This window comes from Pipistrellus kuhlii, unplaced genomic scaffold (genome assembly GCF_014108245.1).
Source record: "Pipistrellus kuhlii isolate mPipKuh1 unplaced genomic scaffold, mPipKuh1.p scaffold_m20_p_4, whole genome shotgun sequence".
In the NCBI taxonomy this organism is placed as follows: Eukaryota; Metazoa; Chordata; class Mammalia; order Chiroptera; family Vespertilionidae; genus Pipistrellus; species Pipistrellus kuhlii.
In genome coordinates, this window is record NW_023425540.1 from 88,759,696 (window position 1) to 88,786,714 (window position 27,019).

At 50.4% G+C, this 27,019-nt stretch overlaps 1 protein-coding gene across 1 annotated transcript in view; it reads right to left on the reverse strand.

Annotated features, from left to right (window-relative positions):
- MGRN1 (mahogunin ring finger 1) overlaps positions 1-27,019 on the reverse strand; it is a 45,763-nt gene that overhangs the window by 8,220 nt on the left and 10,524 nt on the right. The window contains 12 exon segments of the mRNA XM_036410250.2: positions 2,605-2,831; positions 4,518-4,583; positions 6,416-6,525; positions 7,489-7,648; positions 9,000-9,068; positions 10,526-10,573; positions 15,365-15,414; positions 16,140-16,206; positions 20,322-20,439; positions 21,775-21,921; positions 22,406-22,494; positions 24,307-24,425. Coding sequence (XP_036266143.1) covers positions 2,605-2,831; positions 4,518-4,583; positions 6,416-6,525; positions 7,489-7,648; positions 9,000-9,068; positions 10,526-10,573; positions 15,365-15,414; positions 16,140-16,206; positions 20,322-20,439; positions 21,775-21,921; positions 22,406-22,494; positions 24,307-24,425 — 1,270 coding nt within the window.

Below are 27,019 nucleotides of genomic sequence, written 5' to 3' on the forward strand. Positions count from 1 at the left end.
GTGATAGCTTTGCTAGATAGATTATCTTTGGCTGTAGGTTCTTACTATTCATCACCTTGAATATTTCTTGCCATTCCCTTCTGGCCTGCATGGTTTCTGTTGAGAAGTCAGCTGACAATCGTATAGGTGCTCCTTTATAGGTAACTACCTTCTTTGCTCTTGCTTCTTTTAATATTCTCTCTTTGTCTTTTGTTCTTGGAATTTTAAGTATGATGTGTCTTGGTGTGGTCTTTTTTGGATTCCTTTTGTTTGGAGTTCTGTGCGCTTCCTGGACTTGTAAGTCTAATTCTTTCACCAGGTGGGGGAAGTTTTCTGTCACTATTTCTTTCAGTATGTTTTCCATATCTTGCTCTCTCTCATCTTCTGGGATCCCCATAATTCTGATGTTGGTTCGCTTGAAGTTGTCCCAGAGATTTCTTACATTATCTTCAATTTTCTGGATTCTCTTGCCTTCTAGCTTCTGTGGATGAGTGTCTTCTGGCTCTGTATGTTCCAAATCTTTGACTTGATTCTTGCGATCTTCCATTCTGTTTTTAGGACTCTGTATAATATTTTTTATTTCAGAGAATGTATTTTTTATTTCTTGTTGATCCCTTATCATTTCTTGTTGATCCTTTATCATTTCTTGATGACTCATTAATTCTAGTTGATCTCTTTTCATATCCTCATAGGTCTTATCCATCTTTTCTAGGAAATTCTTGAAAAACCTTATAAGCGTAGATTTGAACTCTATATCCAGATGCTTTTTGTCCTCCATTTCTTTCGTTTGTGATCTATTTTGTTGTCGAATTTCGCAGTTACAGATGGGACGGGGTTTCAGAGTGGAGCCTGCAGCTTTGGCTTCCGTCAGCCCCGCCCTATGCGGGTCCTTCAGTGCTCGATGCCGGCGCCTCTGAGAGAAAGGTGCCCTCGATTTTCGCCTGCTGCCAAACAGTCTATGCTCTCCCCCAATGAGCCCGGTATTGGGGTTCAGTTCAATTAGAAGTGGAGTTGGAGGTGGCGTTCAGAGCAGTCTGGAGCCCCTGTCTCCTTCCCGTCAGGGCAATCCTGCGGCACAGCCGACCATCCCTTCTCTGCGCGCAGTGTGTGCGCCGCCAGGACCTCCTTTCGCCGCTCCCCGGGGTTCCGCCTTACAGCCCGGCTCCCTATGGCTGAGCCTGAGTCCCTGGGGTCTGGCCTAGAACTGGGGATCAGAGCAGTCGGGGGCCCAGCACAGTCGGAGTTTTATCTCCTTTCCGCTAGGGAACGCCCGCCAGGCACTCCGCCTCTCCCTCCTCTCTGGCTCCGTCCTCTCCGCGCGCCGTGTCTCCGTACCTTGGGCTTTTCCAGCTCCTCCGCGCCTCCTTCTGGTTTTCTCCTTGCTTCTCGCTGTAGAATTTCCAGTCAGTCAACCTTCCTGTAGTTCTGGGCAATGTCCGTTTTATATTTTAGTTGTTTTTTATTGAAATTGTTGTGTGTGGCTGCGGCTAGGTGCTCACCTGGGCGCAGCCATCTTGGATCCTCCTTATTTTACTTTTTAATATATTCTTATTAACTTCAGAGAGGAAGGGGGGGAGAGAGAGAAACATCAATGATGAGAATCATCAATTGACTGCCTCCTGCATGCTCACCACTGCAGATCGAGCCCATAACCCAGGCATGTGCCCTTGATCAGAATCGAACCCGGGACCCTTCAGTCTGCAGGCCGACACTATCCACTGAGCCAAGCTGGTCAGGCCTAACACCGTTTTTTATTTCAAGGAGAGGACAGCCAAAACCGGTTTGGCTCAGTGGATAGAGCATCAGCCTGCGAGACTGAAGGTCTTGGGTTCGATTCCAGTCAGGGGCATGTACCTTGGTTGCGGGGACATTCCCAGTGGGAGGTGTGCAGGAGGCAGCTGGTAGATGTTTCTCTCTCATTGATGTTTCTAGCTCTCTATCCCTCTCTCTTCCTCTCTGAAAAAAATAAATAAATATAAAATAAAATAAAATAAAAAGAAGGAGGAGAGGACAACTGCAATGGCATACTTCTGGGCTGAAGGGCTGCAGGAGATTCCCATGATTCTGCATCTTTGAAGTGATTCTGCCATGTGTATTAGTCATGGGGCTCAGCTGGTTTTATCGAACCTGTGCCCTCTGTATACTGCCCTAGTGAAAAACCAGTATATGTGAGAGGAAAGACTCGCCAGGGCAAGGCTGGCAGAGCCCAGCCTGTGTCCAAGGGAGCCACGATAGGCCCCGGGCTGGAAGGTTCCTTACGGAGGGATGGCAATCCTGGTTCACTAGTCGCACAGCAGGATGTGCCCATGTGACCAATCCCAGAAAGCCCAGGACCCCGAAACTCAAACAGCTCTCCTGGTGCAACAGCGCTCACGCCCTGCGGTGTGGCCTGGGACACATTTCACTCCTGCTGCCTTTGCTGAGATCAACCTTACCCGGAACCTAACCCGCTACTGGTCTTGTTAGTCTTTCTGGTGGTCACCAAAAACACGTCATAAAATTGTTTCAAACTACAGATAACCCTGCTTCGCACTTCCCGTCTACTGGCACACTCCTCCTGTGGGCCGGCCACGAGCAGGCGGGTGGCTCCCAGACGCCCCTCCCCAGCGGGAACCCCGGCCTCACCTGTCGGGGGATTTGCTCCGCGACTTGCCCTTCTGGTGGCTGCTTTCCATGATGCGATCAAGCCCAGCCAGGGGGCAGCTGGCCTGGGACAGACCATCCGAGACGCCCGAGTAGGTGATCTCTTCATAAAGGGGAGCCGAGGGGAGGACCGGGGAGATGGCCCGGAGGCCGTTGAGTGCCTCAAGCAGAGAGATGGGCTCATAGCCCGGCGGGATGCTGTCTGAGCTCTGAGGGGACAAGAGCGGGTGAGGGAGGCGTTGGCGAGGCTCCCTGCCCACTACCCGGGCTTATGCCCGAGACGGCACCTGCTTTCTCCCCGGCACCTGCTTCTGACCCTCTCCTGTGACTCCACCTTCCAGGGGGTTAAGCCCTCCCTCCGCAGAGGGCGCCAGGAGCTCTAGAGCAGCGCCGGCCGCCTCCCGGGCATCCCCCTCCATCAGTGCAGCACAGCCTTGAACAACCAAACGCCCCATTTGACAGGAAGGGAGAGGACACCCGGAAGAGCCACCCACTCCGAGCCTCAGACAGCCCCGCCGGCTGTGTGCTCCTGGGCAGGGGCAGAGAGTGAGAGGGGTTAGTGAGCGGCAGGTGGAGAGCAAAGCCATGCCAGAGCTGAGAGAAACCAGGGAACCACGTGTTCCAGACCAGGGAGGGCTGGTCCCGGGGAGCTCTGCCCGACAACAAAGACATCTGGCCCAGCACCAGACCCTCGTGGACCCAGGCAGGCATCCGCGGGATGACGTGTGATTCTGACAGGCCCCCTGGTTCAGAACCTCGGTTTCCCCCAAATAAATGACATCAACAGCCTGGCTTTAGGGTTAAAGGTGAAGGGAGAGGGAGATGCTCAGTGCTGGGCCCCTGTAGAGTGGGGCAGCCACCTGTCCTCACTCACATTAAATAGGTGAAGGGCAAATGTCCCAAAGTACTCCCTACTGGAACCCTCACCGGCCCACCTGCTTGTTTCTTTCATGTTTTTATTGATTTTTTAGGAAGAAACATCAGCTGCCTCCTGCATGTCCGCTTCTGGGGATCGAGGCAGCCACCTGCGCATGTGACATACCAGGAATCAAATTGGCTATCTCGGTACATGGGACAATGCTCAACCAACTGAGCCACATCAGCCAGGCCTACCTGCCCATCTAACTGGCAGGAAGAAAGGTGGTAAAGCAATCCTGGGACCATAGAGGAGGCAGGGGAGGCAGGATGGGGCCTCTTGCCCTCAGCAAGCACTTCCCGATCCCCAGGTCACCTGAGCCAGTGGTGCCCTGCTCCCTATCCACCTCCAATTTAAAGGTAAATAATTACTGTGAACACCTCATCCCCCATTAAAGAAAAACACCTATCTGTACTGACTCCCCAGTGACTTCCACCTCTACGCTTTACCAGAGGCCCAGCCTGGCTGCCACACACTCTCCAGTCCCCAGCCTGCTCCTCGAAATGCAGGGAAAATGCAAGAAAACTCAATCTTTGGCCCAAAGAGCTAAAACCCAAGGGGCAGAGAGCAGGGGGTGTAGAATGACAAGCAAGCGCTAAGAGTGCTATTTGCAAAATCTAGCAGCCACATTAGTTCCACCTCCATCATTCCACTGCCAGCAAGAAACAAAGGGAAACGGGGCACTGGACCAGGCGCAGAGCAGAGCTGGCGGGAGGGGCGCCTGAGGCCGGTGTGCCTGGCAGGGGGGGGTCCAAGAGACTGGCTTTTTGCGACAGACCTTGAGCTCTGCTTGTTCCACACACTCCTTTTCTGAGCAGGGAAGCCGGGGACTGGGGAGAGTGGATTTGACAGATAAAATCAACCAAACACGTCAACCTGGGATGAAAATGACTTCCCAAAAATGACTTCCCGTACTTGTCCTTGGCTTAATAATCAGGGTGAGGGGCAGAGACACGGCCACAGGGCCAAACACACTTACAGTTTCCCTTTTAGGTTTCTTGCTGGCCAGTGAGGCAGGGTGCGACTTTGATTTTTTAAAGGGACACTGTCAAAATAAAAATCATACATTTTACAACTACTACCCTCCGTATGGCCCTGGAGCTGGATGGCTGGGGTCGGTCTGGTCTGCTGGCTTTAGGGAGTGCATTCGCAACTTAACATGCACATGAATTGTGGGGACCTTGCCAAAATGCAGGTCTGGCCTCAGGGGCCTGGCTGGGAGCTGTGCTGCTGGTGGAGTCCACCCGCCCCCATGCCCACCCGCAGTCTGGGTCACCTCGAGTAGCAGGTGGGCAGGGGGGTGTGAGAGTGGTTGGGTGCCCCACACAAGTGGGCCTGGCTGGGCATGGGGAAGGGACCTGCAGGCCTCTTAAAACAACTTATCACCCACTTCCAAGTCCTAATGGTGGCTGGGTAAAAAAAGCCCCAAATCACCCCAACTCTTTGGAGAAAATGCCTAGTTTGGGCTCTCTCTGGTACGACGTGGAAATGGCTCCTACAGGTAACGGAGGACAATAACCACCCTCGGGAGAGGAAGGCATTGGCGGTTACCACCCAAGCCCCAGCCCACCCTGCACTGTGGGCAGCATCACAGCTCCCAGGCTAAGTACAAGGGGCAAACAGAAACCGGGAGAGTAACACGCAAGCGACAAAACCCACCACCTGAGCGGCTACCCTGGGAGATAGCTCCCCAGGCATCCCTTCCCGGAGCAAATCACACCCAAAACTCCTTGCTGGAGGAAGTGTGCAGTGTCTGTAACCAAGTCCAATGTCAAACAAGTGGGGGGCCTACGCTGAGTCATAAACCCTGATGTCCACAGGGCCCAGCAGGCAAAACAGACAGTGTGACTGCCCCAGGAGAGGGGAGGTGATGGGGTTCACCCCCGGGGAAAGCCTTGCCTTTGCTCCAGCTTCAAGACTACACACTCAAATTTTGAAAGGTAAATCACAGTCTTGGTTTTAAGGGAAATTTCCAGATTTCTAAACATTAGCCCAATTCTCAGAAACAGTATGTGGGCCGAACACATAACACCCCTGGCCCAGTGGACCCCGTCTTCTGGGTGCACAGTCTAGAGGGCGAGTCCTTTTTTCTTTTTAAAGGGCTGGCAGGACCCCTGAGAATCACTAGGTCCAAACACCCTCAGTTGAAAGCCAAGAGAACGCACTCACAATTGACAACACTCGTGTCCAGCAGGGACCTGGGAGACCCAGACCTGCCGGGCACCTGTTCCCTGGTCCTTCCTCCCCATCTGTCCACCTCGGCCTGTCCTCTCCAACCCCATCCCCATCTCTGTCTGTGTGTGTGTCTCTCTCAGTGTCTGTCTCCTGCCCTAGCTGTGTCTGTCCACATCTCTGCATTGTCTCTACTTCTCTGTCTCTGTCCCTCCGCCTGTTTCTGCCCGTACATATCTGTCTCGCTGTCTGAGTCTCTGCCCACCTCTCTCCAAAGCCAGAGTCCGACACCCCTTGTCTGCCTGCAGTAGGTGACCTTGTTTCTCAGGAGCAAGGGCAGTAGGCGGTTGCTGAGGGGCCCTCCTGTGTGCCCAGAATGGAGAGGTGGGCAGAGAAGCCACCTGTGAAGGAGCCCTCCCTTCCCAAACACCAGGGGTGCCCTTGCTGTCTGACTTGGTGGAGTGGTGGTGACAGCCCTGTGGCTCCAGCTCCTGTGCGGCCACTCTGGGAGCCAGAGGTGGAGGTGCTGGCCAGCCAGCCTTGGTCCTGGCCAGGTACGGCTCCAAGGGCAGGGAGCCAGACACTGTCCTAACAGGAAGGCAGGGCCTGGAAGCATCTGGCTGCCTAACAAGAAGGCAGGGCTTCCTTTTTGCTCCTCCTCCCTCCACCTCTCTACCCCCCAATGCCGACGGAAGAGGCACTTACAGAGTGCTCGTCATGGTCCACGCTCTGGGCCAGGACGGGGCTGAAGGAGACGGGAGAGAGGGCTCCTGGCTTCTTCCTCACCGCCCGGATCTGCAACAGGGCCCGGAAAGCTGTGCAGAAGGGAAGGGCTGGTGTCAGGCAAAGAGCAGCCGTTCCAGCACCACTGAGACCCGCCCAGCTGCGGGGGCACTGACCCCACCCCCACCACAGCGATCCCAGGACGAGCCACGTTTCCAGTTCAGGCAGAACAGTCACACGAGGAAGGCAGAGGTCAGGACAATGCTGCCCCAACTCAGTGAAGTTTTTAGAGGTGGCAGAGAGGACACAGCCAGCCTCTGACCCTCCGGCTGTACCCTAGACCTGTGGTCAGCAAACTGAGGCTCTTGAGCCACATGCGGCTCTTTGGCCCCTTGAGTGTGGCACTTCCACAAAATACCATGGCCTGGGCGAGTCTGTTGTGAAGAAGTGGCGTTAGAAGAAGTTTAAAAAATGTTGGCTTTCAAAAGAAATTTCAATTGTGCTGTTGATATTTGGCTCTGTTGACTAATGAGTTTGCCAACCACTGGCCTAGACAGTGGCTTCAAGTTACACCTGCCAACCAGCAACAGTGAGCCCTGGACATTGCGAGTCTCTTCCTGGAAGTTACAGTGACCACAGGCAGGCAGACATGTATGTGAACATTCGTGACAGTGCAATGTCTACGCAGGTGATGGAAGGAGAGGTGACTTGGGAGAGGAACACACACTACAGTGTACAGGTGATGTGTGGTGGAGTTGTGCCTGAACCTGTATAATTTTGTTAACTAGTGTCACCCCAATAAATACAAGAAGGAAAAAAAAAATTCTGTTCAGTTCTAGCATCACTGCCAACACCTGCCCGGAGCACCCTTCCCGGCCGTCCTGAAAGTCCAGCTTTTCTGGAGGCAGACTTTTGAGATCTGAACCTTCCACATGCCTGCAGAATCGCTGTCGTGTGAGCTACCGGCATTAACCACCAGACTCCCATTCGCTGCAGCTGGGAGCTGATGGCCCGTCAGTCCCAGTGCCCTGGCTGCCCGGTGCGGGCCCACTCACGCAGCCGGCAGATGGGGCAGTTGCTGGCCTGGTAGCGCAGCGTGTCGGCACAGGAGTTGCACAGGCACAGGTGGCGGCAGGGCAGGATCAGCGTGTCCCGCAGGTCCGACAGGCACACCACGCACTCATTGCTGTTGTCACTGTTCTCCTCGTCCGAAGGCTGCGGGGACAACGAAGGCTGAGGGTCAGCGGCTTTCTGAGAGCCGAGAGCTGGAGGCTGGAGGCCAGCTAAGGGGCCGGGAAGGGGCCCTCCTGCTCCTGGCTGCCCCACCAGCCGGCCCCCATGGCCCCTGGGGGCAAAGGGAAGCCCGTGAGGGTGGAGGAATGTCGCTGCAGAGTAGGACGCCTCCACAGTCAGCCCAGAGTCCCGCTCCCTGGGCACCAGGCGCAGATCCAGCCCAAGCCCACCCCACAGCAAAGAGGAGGTATAGCCCCCAAATCAAGAAACTCAGGTCTATTTCTATTCCCAAAACCAAAGAAAAAATGTGGAAGAGATACAACACTAGAACACATCTTCCAGAAGGTACCCATTTATTTGGTTAAAACAAATAAACAAAAAAATGAGACAAGTCTAACTTGTATGACATATTTTCATCAAGTAAACGCAGCTTCTAGAAAGCAAAATCTGGATCAAGAGGCAGAAACATTCTAAAATCGGGATCGGCAAGCTATGGCCTGCTCGGTTTCTATAAAGTTTTATTGAAATTCGGCCTCACCCAGTTGTTCCCATATTGCCTGGCTGCTTCAGTGCTCTAATGGCAGTGGTGAACAGATCCAATGGACACATGCAGGCCAGTCACATTGAAAATATTTATAGAAAGCCAGTGACCTCTGGTGTAAAACATGTGAATCAAGCAGAGAGCGCTCATCTGAGGCTCAGGCCTGGCCAAGCTGCCCTGTCCTGCCTCTGGCCAGTTCCTGCTGGTGTGTGAGACTTCTGGAGATTTTTTAAAAGGCAGCAGTTCCATTCGTGCTAGTGCGCCTTTAAAAATGGTGACAAATTCTCTGCTAACTTCCTGGCTGTGCCAACACGCTCTGCCGGCCACCAGGCCTCTGTCACAGCTTTCAGTGAAGCACCTCTCCCCCCACAAAGCCACAGGGGTTCGAGTCTGGGGAGGAGCCAGCCGGCAGGACACAGTGAGGCTCACCGATGACTGTGAGAACAGAAAGGCCAAGGCAGCACTGGCTGAGCCCAGTCGGGCAAGAGGGACCCTCCCAGCCCACAGCCCAACGATGCTACAAGCCACTGAATTTGCTGGAAAAAGCAAATTCATTGAACTGCTAACTCCTTTGAAAAATTAAGAAAAAATGATGGAACCTGGGGTCCCAGGGCCTCCAGGGGAAGGAGTGGAAGGAAACTGGCTCATCTACATCGACCTGGGGGTCCTTCCTGGCCACGGCGAGGGGTCCCAGGCAAATCATTCTCATGAGCCTGCTTCCCTGCAAGAGGAAGGGAAGGTGGGGAGTGAGGCCAGCCTGGAGTCACGGGGCGTGCTCACCACAGCACATACCTTCGTCTCCTGGTTGTTCTTGTTCTCGATGCCATAGATCTCCTGCAGCAGGTAGCTGACCCGGTCTACCTGGAGAGCAAAGAGGCATCTGGGTACTTGCCAGCCCCCACTCAAGGGCTCCTCAGCACCACTTCCAAGACACCAGGGTTGGGTCCCGGAAGCAGGCACAGTTGGGAATTCTTGTCCAGTCCCAACCCCAGAGAGTGGGTCCAATGCCAGGAGGAGGCAGGTAGTAGAGGGATACTACTACCTGCCCAGCCCAACTAATAGCATGGGAGCAGGGCTGGGGCCCAGGTGGTCCTGTCCGCCAGAGAGGGCTTTGAGCCAAGCTTCACACAGGCCCAGCAACCACACCCTCGGCACACTGACTGTCCCCAACCTGGAGAAAAAGCACTATGGACTCACCCACCACCAGCCCTACAAGCATGATCAAGTTCAGGCCTCACCCTGGCCGTGTTCAAAAGTGGTCTGAACTTGTGTGTTTCCCACAGTTCTACGGACATAAACATGCCTCCTGAGAGCCATAGTGCTCTCCTAAGACAAGTGCCCTGACCATCCCTAGGATCTCCAGCCCTTCTGCAACCTTCAAGTCTGAATGTGCCAGAGTTCCCCCTAATCCTCTTTTAAAAAACTAACCAACACCATTCCTGGTGGCATATACACCTGAGCAGCTACCTACAAAAATAACCTAACCATGGACTGGAAACAGGCCCCACTCTGGCCATTGTTAAAATCAGACTCAAGCCTAAGCCGGTTTGGCTCAGTGGTAGAGCGTCGGTCTGCGGACTGAAAGGTCCCAGGTTCGATTCCGGTCAAGGGCATGTACATTGGTTGCGGGAACATCCCCGGTGGGGGGTGTGCAAGAGGCAGCTGGTCGATGTTTCTCTCTAATCGACGTTTCTAGCTCTCTTTCTCTCTGTTAAAAATCAATAAAATAAAAAATAAAAAAAAATCAGACTCAACATTAAGAGGCAACGTGGCACAGCTCAGGGGACCCATCTCTCAATGTTCACCGTGTGGAGGACGCCGGAGTATTTCATCCCATGGATTACTGACCGAAAAGCTGTACTTCTCTACAGCTCCCACTTGTTCCAAAATATTCCATCTTTCCTCTCAAATATTAAGTAAATCCATTTTTGCTTGACGCTGAGGTATTTTCTGTGATTTGTAAGGAGGAGAAAGAGGGGAGGCTTCGGTTTGTTTCCAGTTTCCTTCCTCTGTCCGTTTGTTCGTTCCTTCATTCAGCAAACAGTTACTGAAAGCTTATGATGTTCACGCTGGACAAGACTCAGGGCTACCATAGTCAATACTGCTGTGCATGGTGGGTATGCAATACACACACCCGACAACCCTGACCCTGACTTCCCAGAGCCCACAACGATGACAGACAAGTCAACAGGCCTGTCACTAGCTACCGACAGCCACCGTGGTGGGAGGAGAGAATAATCCCCGGAGACTACTGGATAGGTGTGCACATGTGTCTTTTGATTCAAAAGGGCTCATGACATTTCCTCTGACAGACTTACAATTTGCTTCTGCTTCAACGGCTTCACGGAGAAACTGCCATCAACATGCTGCAGGGAGAAAGCACAGGTTAACATGGCACTGCTCAGCCAGCTAAAGACCCTTCCTTGGTCAGCCCACATCCATGGCCATGTGAAGGAGGGACCATGTGAAGCCTAAAGACCCAAATGCGGTCTCTGACCTGGCCTTGAGCACCTTCTAAAGATACCACCTCCTGGGGCCCACCCTGACCTACAAAAACCAAACCCCCTGTGTAGCTCTCAAGCACACTCAAGCTTACAACCACCAGCCAAGTTCTGATGATGGACAAGAAGCAGCCCCAGGACGGCAAGAACTAGACCCTAGTCCTGGACCTCAAAGGACTTGACCTAGAGACACAGCTCCAGAATGTACGCACCTGGGCCAGGTGGTGCTGCCCACCACAGAAGGCCGGAAGCCAAGCACCGTGTGAGGAAAACCCAAAGATCTAAAAACTATGAGAACAAACTAGAGCAAACGCGTTCAGTGGTATCTGGGAGACATACTACTCAGAGTCGACAAGATTAATTAAGGTACATGTGCATTTTCTGGTAAAGCTGATGGGTTCCTACAGAAGTTTCTAGTTAAGTTGGACTCCAAAAATAACAGTTTCTCACTGAGCTCTAAACTGGAAGCACAGCAGATGAAATGTTTGCCAGTGAAGGCCCATCCGCCTCGGCCAGAGAAGCAGATGGGTAAATAGTTCCTGTCGCTTCCAGCCAGGCTGAGAGAGCACAGCTGGCAGCCCAGAACTGGAGAGGCAGAGGGCCCATCTCCGCTCCGGCACTTGGCATCGCCACCACCTCAGGAGGCCAGGGAGAGCAGCTGGCAAAGGGGCCAGAAAGGTCTCAGGCCTGGCTACACTGACCTCTGGGCATCTGGAACGACCCAGATCACAGGAACGAGCCAGGCTCTGCACGGAGAAATCTCAGGACTGCAGACACACACCCGGCTGAAGAAGCTGGGGGTCAGCAGGATGCCCAGGAGTGGATAGAAATTCCAAAACAAGTAGACTGGGCCTGGTTTCCTCATGAGGTCCCTAATCCTCGTCCCCATAGGCCACTGACTGGTGCCAAAAATACTATACAGAGCACCAGCCAATGTCAGAGGGCCCTGGGGGTAGGGTGTCAGGCGCAGCGTTTTCAAACACAGGACATACCCCACTGCCTCTGTTAAAGGTCAAGTGAACAGGGACCCTGTCCCAGCACAGCAGGGGGCTCACTCACTACATGCTGCCTAGCCCCAGGACCAGTAGTGACAGGCCAGTGGGACTGTCTCTACCCAGCAACATCCTAATGTGGAGACAGTGGTGAGGCACACCGTCCTTGCCACCAACTTCGCCCGCAAACACAGCCATAACACATGGATACCTGGGCAGCCTGGGGACTCAGGTCTTTGTGGAAAGAAGTTCAAATATATGTAATGCAGACTACAGGCACTTTTATAGGGTCTAGTAATAATTAATGTCGTTTTTAAACATTCGTTTAAAATCTTGCTTGGCGTTGACTTGTATTGACATAACCTTCAAACACGTGGTATATACAGAATGTGTGAAGTGCAATTAACAAGTTTTGCTTGAAAAAGTTTGTTTGGTTTGGTTTTTGTTGCAAAACTAGGGCTAAGAAGATGGCGGATGAAGAGCATATTCGGCACTGCATGCTTTACGAGTTCCAATTAGGAAGAAAAGCAAGTGAGGCTGCAAAAAACATCTGTAGTGCTCTTGGTCAAGATGCAGTTAGCGCCAGAAAATGCCAGCGTTGGTTTGAGAAATTTTGCGAGGGAAATTTTTCGTTAGATGACAAGAGTGGTAGAGGCCATGTGTCCAATTTTGATCAAGAAGCTCTTCAAGCTCTTTTGGTGCAAAATCCTCAAATTACCCAACAAGAGCTTGCGACAACTTTAAATTGTTCACAAAAAACAATTTCCAATTAATTGCGTATACTTGGCAAAGTCCAAAAGTTTGGAAAATGGGTTCCTCATGAGTTGACCGACAACAACCGTAATCAAAGAGTCACAATTTGCAGTTCGCTCCTCTCTCGTCAAAACCGTTTGCCGTTTTTAGGGCAAATTGTTACCGGAGATGAAAAATGGGTGCTGTATGTTAATTTGAAAAGGCGGCCTCAATGGTTGGACAAAAATGAGGCTCCGCAGCCCACGCCAAAACCTGACTTGCATGCGAAAAAAGCGATGTTGTGTGTTTGGTGGAATTTTAAAGGAATTCTTCATTATGAACTTTTACCATCTAACCAAACCATTACAAGTGCAGTGTATAGTGCCCAATTGGAAAGGTTAGCCCAAGCTTTTTTTTTTTTTTTTGTTCCAATGTTTATTGCAATATAATAAATAAAATGACAATTAATGAAAATCACCTTTATTTTATTTATTTATTTTTTTAATATATTTTATTGATTTTTTTTTGCCCCCCTCCCTCCCTCCCACACATCCCCTCCCTCCCCAGAGTTTTGTGTCCATTGGTTGTACTTATATGCATGTATAAAAGTCCTTCGGTTGATCTATTATCTCCCCCAGATCTTCCTCCCCTCCCCGCTATAATTTGACAGTCTACTTGTTGATATCCTGTCTCTATATCTATCTTTTGGTTCATCGGTTTATAATGCTCTTTATTATCCACAAATGAGTGAGGTCATGTGGTGTTTCTCTTTCATTGATTGGCTTATTTCACTCAGCATGATGTTCTCCAATTCCATCCAGGTTGCTGCAAATGATGAGAATTCCTTCTTTTTTATGGCAGCATAGTATTCCATTGTGTAGATGTACCATAGTTTTTGGATCCAATCATCTGCTGACAGACACTTAGGCTGTTTCCAAATTCTGGCTAGTGTAGATTGTGCTGCTAAGAACATAGGGGTGCATATATCCTTTCTGATTGGTGTTTCTAGTTTCTTGGGATATATTCCTAGAAGTGGGATTACTGGGTCAAATGGGAGTTCCATTTTCAGTTTTTTGAGGAAACTCCACACTGTTCTCCACAGTGGTTGCACCAGTCTGCATTCCCACCAGCAGTGCACGAGGGTTCCTTTTTCTCCGCAACCTCGCCAACACTTGTCGTTTGTTGATTTGTTGATGCTGGCCATTCTGACAGGTGTGAGATGGTACCGCATTGTTGTTTTGATTTGCATCTCTCGGACAATTAGTGACTTTGAGCATGTTTTCATGTGCCTTTTGGCCTTCCTTCTGTCTTCTTTTGAAAATGTTCTATTTAGGTCCATTGCCCATTTTTTAATTGGATTATTTACCTTCCTTTTATTTAGTTGTATAAGCTGTTTGTAGATGTTGGAGATTAAACCTTTATCAGTGGTATCATTTGCAAATATGTTCTCCCACACTGTGGGCTTTCTTGTTATTTTGTTGATGGTTTCTTTTGCTGTAAAAAAGCTTTTTATTTTGATGTAGTCCCATTTGTTTATTTTCTCTTTAGCTTCCATTGCCCTAGGGGTAGTATCAGTGAAGAAGTTCTTTTGGCATACGTCTGAGATTTTGCTGCCTGTGGATGCTTCTAGTATTTTTATGGTTTCCCGTCTGATGTTTAAGTCCTGTATCCATTTTGAGTTTATTTTTGTGAATGGTGTAAGTTGGTGATCTAGTTTCATTCTTTTGCATGTGTCTGTCCAATTTTCCCAACACCATTTATTGAAGAAACTGTCTTGACTCCATTGTATATTCGTGCCTCCTTTGTCAAATATTAATTGAGCATAGTGATTTGTGTTGATTTCTGGGTTCTCGATTCGATTCCATTGATTTATATGTCTGTTCTTGTGCCAGTACCAGGCTGTTTTGAGAACAGTAGGTTAGCCCAAGCTTTAAGAGAAAAAGAACTCGCGCTGATTAATCGGAAGGGCATAATTCTTCACCACGATAACGCACGACCGCATACTGCAAGAATCACTGCTGAAAAACTGCGCCAGTTGGAATGGGAAGTTCTCCCTCAACCTGCATATTCTCCTGATATTGCCCCTTCCGATTACCATTTGTTTCGTTCTTTGCAAAACTTTCTTCTTGGAAAAAAATTTAATAATGAAGAATGTCTCAAAAATGCATTGACCGAATTTTTTTGCATCAAAATCACAAGAATTTTACAACAGAGGGATTAAAATGCTTCCTGAGCGTTGGGCACAAGTAGTAGAAAACAACGGCAACTATATTGTTGATTAAATTTTGTTGTATTGTTTAAATAAATTCTATTTAAAAAGTATTAGAAAACGACATTAGTTATTACTAGACCTAATAAACGAGCTCTCTCACATAAATGGCCCCTTTACACGTGGGGTATCCCTAGCTGGAACCCTCTTTTCCCTCCACCACCCACAGAGGTCCAGGACCATACAATGCAGGTGGCACCCTCACCCACCCCACCAGCACTCACGGAGCACCTACTGCATACTGAGGCTACAAGCAGCTAGGGGCCATTCTACCCTCCCGGACACTGAGTGCAATGAATGTCTGCCCTGGGAGCTAGTGGTCTGGACGATCCCCTCAAATCCCTGAGGGAAGCTGGTCTGACCCAAGCCCTCCAAGTGGGCACCCTGCTCCGGGTACTGGCAGGTTACAGGGACTTGTAGAGGACTGGCTTCCCAGAACACGCCCCCACCACACACCGCAGGCCCTAGGAAAAGCCTGATGGTGACACTCGACTTTAAGGCCCAGCCTTCTGAAATGCATCATCTCCCCGGGAGCCTGGATCGACTAGGGAACCTTCCATCTGCCCTGGGCCTCAGGCACTAAGCCCACATGGCCTGGCAAAATCCCCAAGTTCAGACTTCTCTGCCCACAGCTCCCAGATCAAGGGGCAGGATGGCACTTACCTTTTCAAAGGCAGCCAACAGCACATGGGCATGGCCAGTCACCTCCCCAACTGCCCAGGAGGAGAGAGGAGAAAGCATTCAGAGCGCTGCCGGCCCCACCCCATCTTCCTCTTCTTCCTCTCAGCAGTGCTTTCCCGCTCTCAGCCTGCTGCCTAGAACCTTCCTCTGACTGGGGACCCGACCTCCCTCTGGCTCACATCTCTCCCCTCCTCCAAAGTGACCACTCGTAACACCTGCTGTCTCACTCTGAACAGAAGGACATTTCAGGCAGGCTGAGGAGCCCTGGCAGAGCTCTGGCATTCACACCCCAGGCTGGGGGCCTGAAGCCCACAGCAGTGGAAGGGAGACTGGGCAGGACTGGCTGGGTCAGTTAGGAACCCAGCATGGCCTGAGGAGGACCTGCAGATCTCTGCTGCTCCCTACTAACGGACTCCATCATTCCACTGCAGAGCAGACAGACCTGGAGGCTGTCTAGCTGATGTTACCACCACGAGAGCGAGGCACTGGCATAGGGCCTTGCCACGGGGGGTGGGAACCGGCTGGCCAGAAATTCCTGAGCTGGAGCGAGGCCCTGCAGCCCCAGGTAGGAGAAGTACCACGGGGGCCCCAGAGCGGAGATGGAGAGCTGGTCCTAAACCTGCTAAGAAGGCTCCTCCATCCTTCATCACTTCTGGGTACACTCCTCCCTGCTCACAGGGGGGAGGGCCTCGGGAAATGGCTCTTCCCACAAGGTGCACTCGCTGGAAGGGAGTAGGAAAGGAAAAAGGCTTCTCACTGTCTCCTTCGTCCACCACGGCCTGGATGACCACTGGAAACACTCCCCGGTCCAGGTCGAAGTTCAGCTGAGGAGGAAAGGAGGCGAGATGGGTAGACTGCACTGGAGAAGGTGCAGGGAGAGTGGTTTCACAGCAGAGCTTGAGGGACAGACAGCAGCGAGGACAGAGCCCTTGCTGTGCCTGTGTGAGTGTGAGTGTGAGTGTGAGTGTGTGTGTGGTGTGTGTTAAAAGATAAAAATGTTTAAAATGGCAAGTTTGTATTCAATTCTATAGCATTAAGTACATTCATAAGGTGTTGCTTCCATCATCACCATCCATTTCCAAACGTTTTATCATTCCCAACAGGAACGCATGTTCCCATTAACGTACTACTCTCATTATCCCCTTGCTCCCACTCTATACTCTGTAAGAACTTGCCTGTTCTGGACATTTCATAGAAACGGAATCATTTGCTGTCTTTTGTGTCTGGCTTCTTTCATTCAGCATGCTTTCTAGACTCACCCATGCGACAGCATGTTAGTGCTTTCTCTTTTTCAAGGCTGAGTAATATTGTGCTGTGTGGCCAGACTGGTCACCTCTAATGGACAATTGGGTTGTTCCCCTCTGACTGCCATGGCCAGTGCTGAGATGAACAATGCTGGATAAGCAGCTGTTTGAGCCATTCTCAATTCACCTGGGCACACCAAGCGTGCAAGTGCTGGGTCACACGGAACTGTGTTCAACCTTAAGAAGAAAGGTACCTGGTGTGGCCCCAACCCAAGAGGGAAGGAAAGCAAAGGGACCACATGGCTGGTCTGAACTCAAGGAGAAACCTTCCGTCCCTCTCCTTCTCCTCCAGCTTCCATCCCCGTGGTCCCAGCCACTCTCAAGCTGGAGGCCACGCTACTTCCCACCCGTCCATCTGGGCAGGTCACACCGAGCACACAGGACAGAGACAGCCAACTGAGGACACCCACAGCAGGGGCTGCACAAGAGCGGCCTGGAAGGTGCCTGTGGATCCCAGGCCATTGGTGGGAGACAGGACTGGGAAGGGGGCCAGGTGCTGGGACAGGTCAGAGTGTAGCTCCCTAACCCAGCCTGTTTCCCCATCTGACCTGGGGTTTGCAAAGACCCTGTCTGGTGGGGAGGATCCCTGTGCCCAAAGAGCCCAAGGGTGTCAGAGTGCCTTTGGTCAACTAATTCAGGTAACTCCAGCAGAAACCTACACTGGTCGGCTCAGTGCTGGGCCAGGGGAACAGAGATGGACACCAGGGGGATACTGTGACTCCGGATCTTCCTGCGCATATGGCCTGGGTCCTGGGCCGTGCTTAGAGTGCCTTGACAGAACAAGGAGGGGCCCAAGGAGTGTGGGGACCTGGGGAGCGAGAACCATCTCCCCACAAATTCCTGCTCCACACGGTCAGAGCTAAGCATGCTGGAAAAGAACAGAGGCTTCCATCTACCACAGAGAACCTGAGGGATAGGTTATTTTTACTGCGAGAGAAGCTTTCTTAAGGAAAAGCAACCCCCTAAATCAGGAGAAAGAACCAGGCAGCTAATGCCAGCATGAGTCACTGACAGGCTTCCTGGCAACCTCTTTGTTCTTTCCCTACATAGCCTGGCGGGGGCCTGGCACTCTGGCACCCCGGGCTCTCTGGGCACAGAGATCCTCCCCACCAGACAGGGACTTTGCAAACCCCAGGCCAGATGGACACCAGGAAATAGGAAAAAGGCAAAGGGCAGAAGAAGAAAGAAACGTGGCTTTGACTAAAATATATGGAACCCCCCCCCCCCCAAGGAGGATAAGAGGGGAACTAGAAGAGGCTACTCCAGCTTTGAGGTGGTCTGTGAGCACTGACCTGGAAACATGTCATAATATCTACACTAATAAAAGAGTAAGATGCAAATGGACCATACATTCATAACACCCACCAGCCAATCAGGAGTGACTATGCAAATTAACCCAACAAAGATGACAGGTTGATTTGCATATGCAGGCACAGAGCAGTGGCAGGGGTTGGGGGTGGGGGTGGGGCGCAACACTTGCATCGCACAGCAGGTGTTCCACACTGCCCCAGCCACTCTGGGCCTCTGGGCAACATGGGAAGGGTATATGCCCAGGTTTTAGGCTTGATACCCAGGGTGGGGTTTGCAGGAAGCAGTCAATCAATGATTCTCTCATTGTTGTTTCTATTTCTCTCTCCCTGTCCCTTCCTCTCTGAAATAAATAAAACAATATTTTAAAATAAATAAATAGCAAATTATAGCCAAGACAAATGAAAACATGCATTCAAACTAAAATTTATATACAAAATAGTACCATTATGTAAAGTAGCCAACAGCCAAAAGACAATGATGCTAAGTAAAAGATACAAAAGGTCAATTAATATATGATTTTATTTATATGAAATTTCCAGAAGAGGCAAATCTAAAGAGACAGAAAGTAGATGAGTGTTTGCCAGGGTCTGGGGTAGGAACAGAGGTTAACTGTAAATGGGCAGGAGGGATCCTATAAGAAGGATGGAAACTGGATTCTAAAACTGGATTGTTAATAGCTGTGATCATAAATTTATCAAAATCTCTAAATAAAACTATGGGTGAATTTTTTGGTATATAAATTATACCTTAATAAATTTGTAAAAAACAAAACAAAACAAAAACAATGAAACAAAAATAGTACAGAAGTGTGTACAGTGTCAACACTCACACTATACAGTCTGTTCTCAGTATGAGGGCTGGGGTCCAGAACCCCCCTCAGATACCAAATTCCTCAGGTGCTCAAGTCCTTTCAATAAAATAGAGTAGTATTTGCATATAAACTACATGCATCTTTTCCTATACTTTTAATCATCTCTAGATTACTTACAGTACCTAATATAATGTAAATGCTATATAGTTGTTATCCCGTATCGTTTAGGGAATAAAACAAGAAAAAAAAGTCTGTACATGTTCAGTACAGACATAACCATCCCATCATAGGCCTAACTACATAGTACACATTACCAACAACATAATATTTAAAAAATATATTTTCCATTCATGTTGAATCCATGAATGCAGACCCCACAGACACAGGCCTGGTATACATATCAATGTGTGTATTCCATACACCACAACCCTCTGCAGAAATAACCTTCAGTTTGATGAGCTTCTTTTCTGGTTTTTCCTCAAGAATTATATACACGTACATTATACCTGCAGAAATATTTTTGTGCATTTTTGTGGATGCCACATACATGAGATCATACTGCATTTGTTTGCAACTTGGTCTTCTTCAAGCCCAGAACAGGCTTCCCACGTGAGTATGTACAGAATATACAGATATCTCATGTGCTTTAAGACTGCATGGCATCCCATAATAGACATGAGCCAGGAAGCCCCCATTAAGTATACTAGAGGCCTGGTGCATGAAATTCGTGCACTGGAGGCAGGAAAGAGGGGGGTCCCTCAGCCCAGCCTGCACCCTCTCGCAGTCTGGGACTTCTTGGGGGATGTCTGCCTGCTGGCTTAGGCCCGCTCCCATGAGGATCAGGCCTAAGTCAGCAGGCAGACATCCATCTCGCAATCTGGGACCCCTCAGGCCTTTCTGCCGGCCTGCTCACTGCTCCTTAGCGCTGCCTCGTGAGTCTGGCTTCTGGTTGAGTGGCGCTCCCCCTGTGGGAGCACACTGACCACCAGGGGTCAGCTCCTGCATTGAGCGTCTGCCCCCTGGTGGTCAGTGCGCATCATAGTAACCAGTAGTCTGGTCATTCCACCATACCGTCATTTAGGCTTTTTTATATAGGTGGTGGCTCCCATAACACCAGTAAACTAAGCAATTCCCTTGTGATGGATGTGTACATTGTTTCCAATTTTTACTATTATAGACAGAGCAGCATTGCACACCCATCACATCCTGTAAATTACTGTCCCTAACTGTGGAACCATTAGGCGGAAGGGATTCTGCCACGCTGCAGTCTTGTGGGCCTGACAACCACACCAAAGCTGGGTACTGGAGCCTCTGCTGTGGCTGGCTGTCTTGCCTCGATCATTCAGTCCAGTCAACACTGACTGAGCTGCACTTCACATGCCCAAATGAGCACACACACCTTGGTCCACAGCTACTCCCGATGCTTACCAATGTTAGAAATCTTAACAAACAGGCCACACTGTGCTTGCCCTGACAAAAGGGAGAGAATTCAGGCAAGAAGCCAGGAGGTTACCTCTTCATCCTTCCATTCTGAGAAGTTGATCTTGAAGGAGGGCAGAGAGAACTGCTGGCTCACCCCCCTCTTATAGTGGACAGTCTCAGACTGCAGGGCAGGGCTTTTGGGGCTGTACCTAAAGGAGAAAAAGGAAGGTGAGACTGCCAGGAGCCAATGCCCTGCTGCCGCCGTCCTTGGGGCGATCCCCACCATCACAGGACCTGAGGCAGGTACTGGCAGGCACTGGTCTTTTGGGGACCTAGTAGAAATTTGACTTACAGGTCCCACCCTCTAAGTCCCAGCCCTTCTCTGGTGGGGCAGAAAGCCAGTCTATGTGGCCACATGGCCCTCACACCCCGAGGGCCTCCAAGGTCTCACTCTGCTCACCACAGCTCTGTCCAGCCTGGTTATTAAACTTCCAGAGCCCACACCTGCCAGATAACATGGCTACCTTTCCAGATATGGCTATGCCCTTCCACTTGCTTTTTACGGTTTGTTGACTTTTTTGAACAAACATGGCACAAAAATGTACACTGCCTCATCCATTGAGAAACTCCTCCACCGCCTGGCAGTGCCATGTGCCCTCCCAAGCCCCACACCCTTGTATTTGCTCCCAGCCACCTGCTTCCCTGCCCATCCACAACCCAGGCACCACGCCTGGAAGAGCTGAGGCCTAGTCATGCATGGGTGTCTCTTCTTTAATATTCCAACAGCAGCCCACCAACACTCTGCTCCTTCAATACTCATGCGCCCGAGCTGTCCTATAGCCACCCTATATGGAGGTGCCGTATTCTCTGAACACTGCATCAGTTCTACTGCAGTTTTACTCTAACTGATGCAATCAGGCCCCTATTGGTGAGCACCAGGTTGTCTCCAGTATCTTGCTTTTCCAAACAAGGCTTCTAGGACCCGCTTCTGCATACATCTTAGCCACACCTGTTAGCATATCCCCAACATAAATTCCCAGGAAAGGAATGGCTGGGTCAAAGAGTACATGTTTTCAATTCTGATAAACTTGGCATCTCCTCCCCATTCAAGAATCCAATACACAACCTCCACTGCCTCCCTGTGCCCCACCCCATACCTGCTGTCCCTTGGGCTGCTCTCTGTCTCTAGGACAAAGGATTCTCTCAAGGACCTTGGCACATCTGGCCTGAGAAACTGGCACTGCGGTTGCTCATGTGCAAAAAGACTCAAAGCCAGAACTCTCAACCACCACTCCATCCCCAGATCAAGTCTGGCTGCCACGTGGTTTTCTCCCACAGGACAAACGGGTGCATTCTGCCCGTCCCCTCTGGGTATGGCACTACCACAGACTGGTGGCGGCCAGCTGTGGTTGTGCTGAAGTTGCAGATTTCAAACTTTTGGGGTCCAAAAGACCCTATTTCAAATAAGACCTCTAAAAGTTCAAATACATTCATTCAGACAGATGCAGAGCTGCCGGGGCCCACCATGTGCCACAGGGACTCACACAGCCATCCCGTTGAGAAACTCCTCCACCGCCTGGCAGTAGATGGTGATGGCCACCCGGGCATCAGCATCGAAGGTGAACTCCAGGCTGTAGAGGACTTGGGGCTTCTCGCTGTCCTCGGTGGGGCTGTTGGCACCATCTTTATACCTTCCAGGCAGCAGAGGGACAGGCAGTAGGTCAGGGGGCATGCCTGCAGGAACATGGCCAGCCTGCACAGCGCACGCCATACCCCAAAGGGCCCTGAGTTGGCTGCCTGGCTGCATCTCACCTTTCTGGATGCCCACTCCATTTGGACAATAAGGCCCACGAATGCAGGGTTCTCCTTCTCTTGTCACGGGAAGGGAGACAAGTTCTCTTGGGTTGGAGATGGCCCCAGAAGCCTCAAGTCTTTTGGTTTAATGCGGTTTATCAACCCTGACAGTCAGAACTGTTCCATTCTTGGCTGTGGGGGCATCTTGTGCCCTGTGGGGTATTCATAACCTCCCTGGTCTCTGCCCACCAGATATCAGGAATACCACCACCCTCTCTAGCTGTGACAACCAAAAATGTCTCCAGACAGTCCAACGTCATGGGGCACAGTCACCTGGTTGTGAACCCCTAGTTTGAAGAATGTGGCAAGGTCAAGGGTTACCTTACAAGCCGAAGCGAGTCTTTTCGGATGTTCACTAGGCTCCTCAGTGTCTTCACTGGCTCATGGGGAGCGGGGGTGACATAAGGAAACTAGGAGGGAAAAACAGAAAGCAATCCCAATAACTCCCCAGTATGGCAGGGGATAGAAAACAGGGATAATGCAAGCACACACCAGGTGTTCCAGAGCTCTCATGCCAACCACTAGATGACATCAGTCTCATTGACATCAAAGTAAACTGCAGGCAGCATGGCTGGCAAAGGAGAGCCAGGACCAGAAAATCCTGAAGGAGTCTGGCCATGTGGCCATGGTGCCCTTATTCCAAGTACTCTCAATGAAAGTAACCTGGCCTGAGGGATCCTGGGGGAGCGATTGAGGTTGGGGCTCTCAGACCTCATTACTAGGCTTTCTATTCAAGCTCAATGGTCAATGAAGATCCCAGTAGGGACACACACACACACACACACACACACACACACTGCTGTAAAACTGGTGGCATCTGGAAAATGGAGATGCATCAATATCAGTTTCCTGCTTATGAAAGCGCACTGAGGTTTTATCAATATAGGACACTATCACCAGGGAAAACTGGATAAAGGTACGTGTATGGAATCTCCGTGCTATTTCCTACAAGAGTAGGTGAATCTATGGTGGTCTTATGTAAAAGTTAAAACAACACACAAATTCACAGAAGGCCTGTTGAGCCAGACCTTGGGTCACAGCTGAGGCTTCAGAGATGTGGAAGGTGAGGTTCTGTTCTCACTCTCGTGGGCTTGGGAAGGTGGCAGAGGCCAGCATTCTGGGTCCTAACCCTGACCCTTCCTTGATCCAAGGATCCATTCAAGGTTTCATGTCACCAGCTGCTCCGTGGTCAAAGCAGCCTGGAGAACCTTGGCCCAGAGGAACTTCCTCGCAGGGACCCTTCAGTCCACAGGCCAACTCCCAGGTCAGGGAGGCCCCAGAACTCACCCACCTCAGGGGGTGGAGTCCAGTGTCTCCTGAAAGAGAGGGCCTCCGCCTGGCCCCTTACACTGGGGATTGAACCCGCTCAGTGTCCCCCTCAAAAGCCCTCTCCCGCCCTCCTCTCTCATGTCAACTGTTCTCTTTTTTGTTGTTGTTAATCCTCACCCGAGGATATTTTTCCATTGATTTTTACAGAGTGGAAGGAAAGGGAAGAAACACACAGAGAGAAACATCAATGTGAGAGAGACACATTGATTGGTTGCCTCCCACATGCCCTCGACCAGGGCCAGGGATCGAGCCTGTAACTGAGGCAGGTGTCCTTGATTGGAATTGAAACCGGAACCCTTCAGTCCACAGGCCACAGCTCCATCCACTGACCCAAACTGGCCAGGGCAACTGCTCTCTTCTTTATGGTCAGCATCCCCCCCCAGGGAATGGGCCAAGATCTGTCCTCTGTCCCCAGCCCCTGGCAGGATCCCAGGGACACAATAAGTGCCAAATGTACACTGGATGAATGGAACGCAATGAGTACACGTGCGCTTCTCTCGTGACTAGTGAAGGAGAACTTGTAAAAATTATTCACCAGCCGTTTACATTTCTTCTTTGGATCATATCTCTTGCCCTCTACTCCACTGTTCTTTTTCTTTTCGAATAAAGCCATTCAAGGGATCAAAACCCTAACTTTCATAACTTCATAGCATGGATGCACCAGGCTCCACAGCGGCTGCTCTGTCCTCAGTGTCCCACCCTTGGTTCCCCTGCCTCTAAGGGAATATTGCCAGGACACGCCCCATGCACACGCCATGTGCACACAACCAGCTGGCAGCTCTGCCTGGTTGGGGGTGACTCACTACTCACTCATCCTTGCAGCTGGGACACAGATGGCTGAAGGCAGGGACCTCCCCCTCCCCACCCACATGCCCAGCCCTGCCGAGACCCACCTGGACTGGGCGATTGCCCAGGAAGTTCAGATCCATGTTTTCTCCAAAGAGATAACCTTCAGGGTGGGGGGTGTCAAACTTCTCACCTCCCATGAAAAAATGTGTAGCAAAATAGTTTCCTGGTTTAAAACAAAAACATAAACAACTTTAGGTTAAGGCTCGAAAGAATCCAGTGAGAGGTCTGATGGCTGAAGAGCTCTAAGAAAAGCTCTATTCGGAGAGAAGCTATCATGGGCGTCCTTCCCACTCTGGCTCCAGACATAGGCCACAGCCCTTCCTCCCAGCCTGCTCCACCTCTGCATCTACCCAACACCCTTCTCCCTCCAGGAACTCTCCTCCAGCTCAGGGACTCATCCAGTACCAACACCAACATCGCTTCCTTCCCCAGGGGGTTGAGTTGTGTCCCTCAGAGGAATGTTTCAGTCCAGACCCCTAGCACCTGTGTATGTGACAGTCAAAAATAGGGTCTTTGCAAATGTAAACAAGTTAATAGGGCCCCCATCAGACTAGATGGGAGCCCTAAATCCAGTGACAGACTTCACAAGAGAAAGAGAGAGATTTGGACACAGACACACACAGAGGGAAGGAGGAAGTATGAAGATGGAGGCGGAGACTGGAGATTGGAGTGGCATAGTCACAAGCCAAGGAATGCCTAGAACCACCAGAATCTGGAAGAAGCAAGGAAGGATCCTCCCCTACAGCCTTCAGAAGGAACCAATCCTGTCGATGCCTTGATTTTGGACTTCTGACCTCTATAACTGTAAGAATAAATTCAGCTTTTTTAAGCCACCCGGTTTGTGGTGCTTTGTTATGATAGCCCCAGCAGACTAATAGATGTTCCCTAATCCCAGACTAACCCCAAATCCAAGCTCTGAGTCTAAGTTATTATTTATTCACATCTGACTCCCCCCGTGAGTCCTGAGACTGGAACTCATCGGAGGGGAGGCTCAGGAAAAGGCAGAATCAAACACGGAGCCAGCACGAAGCCAGACAGTCTCTACAAGGCCTTTCACGTGAGAGACAGGTCCCTGGCCCTGAATTTCCTGCTATAACCTCCTCCTGGCACCTTCAAGGTCCAACCAGGTTGTCAATGTTTTTATTGATTTCAGAGAGCGGAAGGGAGAAGGAAAGAGAAAAACATCAATAATGAGAATCATAGACAGGCTGCCTCCTGCATGCCCCTGCAACCCAGGCATGTGCCCTGACCCAGAATCCAACTGTGACCTCCTGGTTCATGGGTCAATGCTCAACCACTGAGCCACAATGGCCGGGCCAAAAAATATATATATATTTTTTTATTATTATAAATCATAATGATCTCTGCCAAATAAATGATGACATTAATAAAGACAGGGTCCATGTCCCCCTCCTAAGAAACACAACTGGCCCTGGGACCTGGGACATTGGTATGGATTTCATTCAGTTGTTCCATTCATCATCCCCACTCCAATGGAAAGGGATCTTAAAGGCTAGGAATCGCTTATTGATTCCACCAGCTGAAATTTCTCATTCGGTGACAAGACAGCTGTTTCTGGTTCCAACTTCAGGCCTGATCACCAGGAGATCAGAACATCAGTCTCCAGAGTACCAATCTCAGGAAGCATCTTTAGGCCCTCGAGAACACTCTGCCAGGAGCAGCCCCACAGCCTGTTCCCAAACAGTAAGAGAAGAGACTGACTCAAAGGGAGTCCCACCCACCTCTAATCTCCCTGTTCATGGAGGTCACACATGTGCACAGAACAGCACTTCTCTGCTTGCCACATGCAGGCCAGTGACTCAGCACACGTAACCTCCCTGAGCCCCTGTGTCCCCCTCTGTAACAGGTGAGGCCTCAGAGAAGTACACTGGCTGAAGACTGAGAGAGTCATGGGACAGCTCGGGATGCCCTAAGGATACAAGGAGCCATGGACAGGTGAAAAGACTCCTGATAATCATTTGCTTCCCAGCCTCCCGCAGTGGGAAAGCCTATTTCAGCGTTTTTCAACCGCTGTTCCGCGGCACACTAGTGTTGCCTGGTGTGCCATAGGTGCAGACAAGAATTTTATAATTTTTCACTATTTTGTTTACTTAATATTTCATAATAAAGTAATTATAAAATACTTTCTTTGTGTTTATTTGATTCCTATTCAAGAGAATTACTTTATATATAGTCAATATAGGCACAGAGTTACATTTTTTAACATTTTCTAATGGTGGTGTGCCTCGTGATTTTTTTCATGAAACAAGTGTGCCTTTGCCCAAAAAAGGTTGAAAAACACTGGCCTATTTAACACAGCAGGACGATTTCAGAAGCTCTCCGCCTCCATCAAGAAGGAGCACTAAGCAAAGATTTTGCTTCTCTTGGGTTTCCATAGTTTGTTGCAGCCACCTTTACGGAGGGAGGATACTCCCCAGCTTATACTCTTTTCTAGAAACAGCCTCCACCAGAGAGGAAGGGAGAGGGACAGAGAGAACTATCTCAATGAGAGAGAATCATTGATTGGCTGCCTCCTGCAAACCCCTACTGGGAATCCAGCCTGCAACCTGAGAATATGCCCTTGGCCAGAATCGAACCTGGGACCCTTCAGTCCGCAGGCCGATGCTCTATCCACTGAGCCAAACTGGCTAGGGCCATGGCAGCATTCTGCATAAGAGACAAAACCAGGAATTTCCCTAGCACTCCTCCACATGAATGAACAAACACACAGGAGCATCAACTGGAAGATCACGTAGC